Consider the following 7463-nt stretch of genomic DNA (forward strand, 5'->3'; position numbering starts at 1 on the left):
AGAATTCTTTATCTGTGGCTGAGACTTGAAGTTTCTCCATACAGATTCATTCCTTTGACTTAGACCTTGTTATCCGCTAAAATACAAATAGATTCCTGTGAAGTAGACATTATTAACCCCATTTTACAGGTAAGAAACCTAAGGCAGGGCCAGAGGCATACCCAAGTACCCATAGCCCATCAGTGGCAGAGCTGGGAACCAGAATCCAGGTCTTCAAATAGCTACACTGGTACCAAACCGCTTGGAGAGATGAGACCCTTGGAGATTTGTGTCACTCACTCATCAGAGTCAATCCGTTTCAGATCCTGAGTACAGATTTTGGTGATGGGTGGGGAGGAAAGGAAGGTGATTAGGAGTTCATGGAAGGCTTTGGACATTGGGGAAGGTGGAGGGCAACTGTTTCCACTTCCCTCTTCTGTTCTGGCCTGTTCCTTGGTCCCGGAGTGAGGGCCACCGTGGGAGTCCAGGTTCCAGGCTGGGCTGGGGCAGGCTAGAATGGGCTGGCTGGAGCCCTTGGACCTGTTTCCTCCAACTCTCTTTCCATGCGTGTGGAGGGTCTGGAGGAGGCTGTGTTCTCTCTCCTGCTCGGCAATGGGCCACTGATCCCTGGGAGGTCAGAAGACGCTGGCAGAGAGACCCAGTGGTGAGGTGCCGAGCTGGGTAGAGAACCTGGGTGTGCGGGCCCATGCAGCTGGGTTGTGACATGCCATGGGGCCTGGGACCTTAACTCTTTCAAAGGGCTTGGCGCCTTTTTGTGCCTGTATCCCCCCTCCCAGCAGCTCTAGCTGGGTCTCAGTAGGGCTATCTCAGTAAGGGTCTTATCGGTGGCCCAGACTAAGCCACCTCTCCCCGCCTTCTTCTCTCCCTCCCCCCGACCATGGCTCCCCTGGAATGAGGAGACTGCTCCAGGCTTGGCCCCCAGACTATAACTGGTGGTGGGAGGAGGAGGGGTGGGGGGGAGATGCTCCTCTGGGGTTGGATTGACTCTGCTTCCACTTGTGTCCGAGTGAGGCTTAGCACATGAGCCTCTGTGACCCATGCCCCTTCCACAAGGCTGGACTGGGCAGTGCTGATTCAGCCCTGCCAGCCAGAAGCCCACTGCTCAGACTGTCAGTCCAGGAGGCCAAACTCAACTGAGTGTCCCTGGTGACTCATTGCCCTCCTCACCTCTGGCCTGGAGGGGGGAAGGGATGGGGCACTGACCTTTGCATCCAGCCCAGGCTGGACTGTGCCTGATTTGGGAGTGTTGCACGGAGTTAAGCTTTCAGGGGTAAAACATGGCTCATGCTTGATGAGCACTCACTCTGCTCCAGGCACCATTCCCCGCATTACTCAGATTATTATCTCCCTGACTCCCCAGGAGGCGGGTACTATTCTACGCCCTGCTGAGGCAGACGGGGCTCAGAGAGGTTAAGAGACTCACCCAAGATCACACAGTCAGTACGTGGGGAGCCCACACGCAAACCCAGGGCGTCCGACTCCAGCACCGGAACCCTTAATAACTACTGCGAGACGGCACGGGCTTCTCCAGAAAGGAGGAGCTCCCTGATGCTGGAAGTGACCCTGGGTGGTGTGGGCCACTGCTGGGTAGTGGGGACTCTGCAGAAGGGGTGCAAGCATCAGAAAGCCTTCTAGCTGCCTTCCATCCCACGATACATCAAGCCACTTCTGGTATATGAAAAAATGGAGACATGGAAGTCAGGGTTAGCACAACTGTGGTCTATTCCAATGGCAGACTACTGGAAACCCATCTACGTGCCGGGCACTGCGGTCACAGGGGACAGCCAACAGCGCGATACGATGGATCTCATCTCATAGTCTCTCACGGTGACGTGTGTGGGCCAGCAGAGGGGCCCAAGCTGACCAGGCTGTGTCGCCTTCTTGGTGGATATCTTCCTGTGTGTGATCTCATTTGGAGAGAACCTTGGAAGCCCAAGTAGAAGATCTCCTGGACACCACCACCATTCCCATCATCCCCTGGTGAGAGGCCCCCTGAGAGCCCCAGGTCCTGTGATTCAACACAAGCTGACCACTCCCACCCAGGGGGTGTGGCTGGAGAGGTGGGCAGACATCAGGCCTCGGGCCAGCCCGCCCCTCACCCTGCATCATGCCTACCTGATGACCCCCGGAGGGCTGGGTCTAACTCTGCCACTCTCAATGGAGCAGCCAGCACTCTACTGTATTCCCTGCTTCGATCCAAATCAGGAAAATAGTAATATTATTATTAACAACAATAACAACGAATTTTTAGTGCTTGCTCTGTCAGGCACTATACTACTCACTTCACCAGCAATATCTCATTTAATATACCCAACAACCCCATTTTTCAAAGGAGAAACTGAGGCTCAGGGCTAGGCCAAGTTGAATCACTAGACCAAGGTGACACACTTGGCAGTGATGGGACATGAAGCACACTTATAGTTAACACCTTCAACACGGGACAGCCCCCAACTCCACCCACCTTCCCAAAGGCTTGCAGGGGTCCCCTGCTCCTGGGTGCACCTTGACCAGAGCCCTGGATCTCAGCTCGCCGTCCGCACCTGTGGCCCTGGATGTCCCAATCCAGAGTCTGGTGCTCTGAGATGGAGTCCGGGTCTGGGGATGTAGGAGTGGGGGGGCCACTCCTCACTGGAGCAGACAGAGGAGCTGTGAACTTTGCCTCCCCATCACCCCCACCAAGCCTGGCACAGACTCAGAGCTGCCACAGGGCCTCTGGGTTATCAGTCCCAGGCTCAGGTGTTCCCTAGGCCTCGTTTCTTCCCCAGCTCATGCCCCCCACCCATCCTCCCTTCAATGCTGGGTGGGGCACGGGCACAGAGCAGCTGCTTCTGACTGCTGCCCGGGCTCCAGTCTGCCGTCAGCTTCCACGTTGCCTTAGGGTCACAAAAGTCCAAGAGGCCTCCTGGGAATGTGTCACCTTCCAGCGTGGAGTCACAATGGGGAGGAAGGCGGGGAGTGCAGCCCGGTGGGGATTTAAATGTCTGGCTGGCTCTGAGCTTCAATCAGTTCGAACAGCAGCATAGGTGAGCTGCCTGAGAACCTCTCCTTTGGCCCCCTCTGAATCCAGGAAGGATCCAGTGCAGTAAGAGACTTTTCCAGCCCAGCAAGGAGCCCAGGATGTTCCTGAAGGCTGTGGTCCTGAGCCTGGCCCTGGTGGCTGTCACCGGTGAGTAGGAGCTGCCTTTGGATGGGACTTTCAGGCAGGACCCATCCGTTGCATCAGCCAGGGAAGGGTGGAGAGTCTGGGGCCAAGGTAAGAGGACAGTTCCGAGTGCCTGTCAGCCCACAGCTGGATGCAGGCGGCTGCCCGGTTGCCACCCGGCTCACAAGAGCTAGTCCATTCACAGTGGTAGGCCCCCTGGCATTGGTGCTATACCCGTTTTACATACCCCCGTGGCTTCCAACTAGCCAAGCGTAGAGAAGGAAATCAGGGGCTGGGCTCCCCCCATGATCCGGTCTGCAGCTCAAGGTTGGTGCAGAGGGGCAGGGAAGGAGACAGGTCCTCATGAATTGCTCTGTTTTCCACCCAGGTGCCCAGGCGGAGGTCAATGCCGACCAGGTGGCCACTGTGATTTGGGACTACTTCAGCCAGCTGAGCAACAATGCCAAGAAGGCTGTGGAACATCTCCAGAAGTCTGAGCTCACCCAGCAGCTCAAGTAAGAGGGGCAGAACTTGCAAGGTGGAGCTTCTTAAAGGCCATGCAATGAGCGGGCAAGGGCTGAGATCGGAGGCAGGAGACCTGAGCTTAGGAGACCCACTGCCCTGCCACCAACTCATTGCTGACCCAAGGTCTCCAGACCTGGGATCCACATATACAAACAGAAAAGTTGGGCTGAATAATCCCTGCTTTAACTTTCTAGAGCATGACGAATGGCCACATCTTAGTATTGAGGCTTGCAGAAGAAAGGAAGGGAAAGAAATGTCATGTGAGCTGGCTTCTAATACATTCCAGAAGAACAAGCTTCTGTGAAATCATGGGAAGGGAGGTGGGGATATTTGGCAAGCTTCTGAGGGTGGGCACATGGCAGGGAAGCAGCACCTGGTGTAGCTAGAAGATGCTGGAAGAGGTCCAGAACATAACATTCTGCTAGAGAATGTGATCTCTTGTCACAGCACACCTGGGCTGGGAAGGACCTCAGAGTCCACACTTTTTACTTTACAGGTAAGCAGAGGAGAGCAAGCTGCTCCAGGTCACATGATAGGTAGATACTGTGACTCAAGCTCAGGGGGAGATTCAGAGATACAAGTTCAATGTTAATACCTTAGTCTATTACATCCATTTGCTCAAATCATGATCCACCATAGGGAAGGCCACAGGGAGAAGATGGGTGAACTCAGTACCCTGCACACTCACCTGTCCTAAGCAGGTGTGTGTAAGGTGAGTGCTATGTAAGGAGTCAAGGTCCTGGAATGGTCCTGGCATGGAGTGCCAAGCATAACGGTGCCCCCCTTGTGTCCTTCCGCCCCAGCACCCTCTTCCAAGACAAACTTGGGGAAGTGAACACCTACACGGATGACCTGCAGAAGAAGCTGGTGCCCTTTGCCATGGAGCTGCACGAACGCCTGACCGAGGACTCAGAGAAGCTGAAGGAGGAGATCCGGAAAGAGCTGGAGGAGCTGCGGGCCCGGCTGCTGCCCCACGCCAGCGAGGTGAGCCAGCAGATCGGGGCCAACATGCGCCAGCTGCAACAGCGCCTGGAGCCCTACGCGGAGGAGCTGCGCGCGCAGGTCAACGCCCAGACCCAGCAGCTGCAGCGCCAGTTGACGCCCTACGCCCAGCGCATGGAGGCGGTGCTGAGGCAGAACATGGACAACCTGCAGGCCTCGCTGACGCCCTACGCCGACGAGCTCAAGGCCAAGATCGACAAGAACGTGGAGGAGCTCAAGGCGCGCCTCACGCCCTACGCCGACGAGCTCAAGGCCAAGATCGACCAGAACGTGGAGGAGCTGCGCCGCAGCCTGGCCCCTTACGCGCAGGATGTCCAGGGGAAGCTCAGCCACCAGCTCGAGGGCCTGTCCTTCCAGATGAAGAAGCACGCCGAGGAGCTGAAGGCCAAGATCTCGGGCAGCGCGGAGGACCTGCGGCAGAAGCTGGCGCCCGTGGCCGAGAGCATGCGCGGCAATCTGAAGGGCAACGCCCCGGAGCTGCAGAAGTCGCTGGCCGAGCTGAGCAGCCACCTGGACCAGCAGGTGGAGAAATTCCGCCACACCGTGGGGTCCTACGGCGAGACCTTCAACAAAGCTATGGTGCAGCAGGTGGAGGGGCTCAGGCAGAAGCTGGGCCCCCTGTCGGGGGACGTGGAGCACCACCTGAGCTTCCTGGAGAAGGACCTGCGGGACAAAGTCAGCACCTTCTTCAACACCCTCAAGCAGGAAGAGATCCAGGGCCCCGCCCTCACCTCAACCCTCAAGGAGGAAGAGATCCAGGCCCCCGCCCTCACCGCCCAGGAGCAGACGCCGGCCCCTTTGGAGGGCTGAGCTGCCCCACCACTGACACCTGCCCTGCCCTGCCCCCTGTCTGTCTGTCTGTCCCAAAGCAGTTCTGGTACAAACCCGTGGATACCTGTCCAGTGGAAGGTGACACTACCTCTCGCTACTCAATAAAGCTGCTGAGAAGCTAGCCCAGTCTGGTTACAATGTGAATCCTTGGTGTTGCAGGGCCTGAGGTGAGAGCTTGGCAAAGCTTAGCAGGGGCTGCCAGGGGTTGCTTAGAGGGACACGGAGGGCTGGGGGGTGCGACGGGGGAGGGGGGAGGGGGAGGGGGAGGGCAGGGTGGGCTGAGAGAGGTGTGGGGATAGCTCTAAGGGGGAGGTGGCTAAAGATGTCACGTGTTATCCAAAGATGAAATATGCAACCCATTTCTATTCACTTAGCCAACAAGTGTCTTCAATTAAGTACATTCACCTCGTTGTGCAACCATCACTACCATCCATCTCCAGAACTTTTTCATCTTCCCAACTGAAACTCCATGCCCATTAAACAGTAACTTTCCCCAGGTCCTCGGCAACCACTACTTTCTGTCTCAGTGAGTTTGCCTACTCTAGATATTTCTTGTATGTGGAATGATAGACACCAGACAATGGGCAAAATAGCTTTTGGGGAGCATCGGTCTGACAATGTGCTTCACACTGAGAGGGCCACCGAGGTAGTCAGGACATGGTCTTTGGCTTTGGAGAGCTCACGGCACAGTGGGAGAGACTGTCCCTCCTGGCATAAGCTCTTTTGTGCCTTTCACCTGACATTTATGTGAATTTTGATTTATTCTACTCCATCCTGTCACACTTCCATTATATCGATTCATGCTTATTTCAGAAATTTCTTGACTGCTAAACCCATGGTCTCCAGAGTTGAGGAATGCGGCCTAGAGACCTGGCAGAGTCCTGGGAGGTGGGGAGGAGCAGGTGCCCATGGGGCCCTAGTGAGCTCTGCCCTGGAGCCTCCTGCAAAGGGGCCTGTCGGTCTGGGGCCCGGGTTGCCAAGTGCTGGGGCAGGGGGCAGGGGAAGAGAGGAGTCGGGCCCTGAGCAGTCTCATCAGCACAGCCAGCTGTGGACAGCTGCTGCAGCCTCGGAGGTGGGGTATCCCCCCACCCTCAGAGGCTCACAGACCCTCCCCAGGAGGGAGCCCCAGAGAAGGGCCAGTTCAAGTCTTTGTCCCAAATGACTTGACCTCCCAGCTGTTAGCTCTGACCCCAGGTCTCCAAGTCTAGCCCGGCACCCCTTTCCTTCCCAGAATGGGAATACAGGGCTTTCAAGGGAAAGACACCAAGGGACAAGAGGGAGTAAAAGAGGAAGCTACCCCCTGCCCCACACCCCAAGATCATGGCCAATAAGGAACGACCAGTGGCAGAAGCTTCTAGAAGTTTTAAATACAGAGATGACACTAAAGCTGACACTCTACTCGTTAGTGCTAGATGCTTTAAAAAACCATGGTATACGTACCACATCGACTCATATACTCCTTACAACAGACAGTGACATCAAAGATGCAGTCGGTGAGAAAAAGACAGTACAGGGTGCTGAAGTAACGTTATCTAGCAAGTGGTGGAATTGAGATTGGAACCCAGGCCATCCAGCTAGAGAACGTTACTTTTAACTACCAGGCTGTGGCGCCTCCAGGGTAGGCCCAGCACGGTGGGAAGTGTAAGCGCCACCAAGAATCCCATAGAGAAGAGGGGATGCCCACTACACAAGGATGCCCACTACACAGAAGAAAGAACTCTCTAAACCTAGATGGTAAATTCATCAGGTCTCCTCTCTGGAGAATGGGATTTTTCTTTCTACTTTATAGATTTATGTAGTGTTGGGACTTTAAAATAATGTTTTAGTATTAATTTTTTATTGTGGTAAAATATATATAACATAAAATTTTCCATTTTAACCATTTTAAGTGTACAGTTTAGTGGCATTAATTACATTCACAATGTTGTACAACCATCACCTCTGTCTCCAAAATTTCTTCATC

General features: G+C 55.0%; 1 protein-coding gene across 1 annotated transcript; it reads left to right on the forward strand.

The window, feature by feature from the left end:
* Positions 1-2908: 2908 nt before the first annotated feature.
* On the forward strand, positions 2909-5479 carry APOA4 (apolipoprotein A4; the record flags this gene model as incomplete). Its single annotated transcript, XM_079707848.1, has 3 exons — positions 2909-3166; positions 3531-3657; positions 4471-5479. The coding sequence occupies exons 1-3, from the start codon at positions 3118-3120 to the stop codon at positions 5477-5479; spliced, it is 1185 nt and encodes a 394-aa protein (XP_079563974.1). The 5' UTR covers positions 2909-3117.
* Positions 5480-7463: the final 1984 nt, after the last annotated feature.

The sequence above is a fragment of the Hyperoodon ampullatus genome (assembly GCF_949752795.1).
Source record: "Hyperoodon ampullatus genome assembly, chromosome: 7".
Classification (NCBI taxonomy): Eukaryota; Metazoa; Chordata; class Mammalia; order Artiodactyla; family Ziphiidae; genus Hyperoodon; species Hyperoodon ampullatus.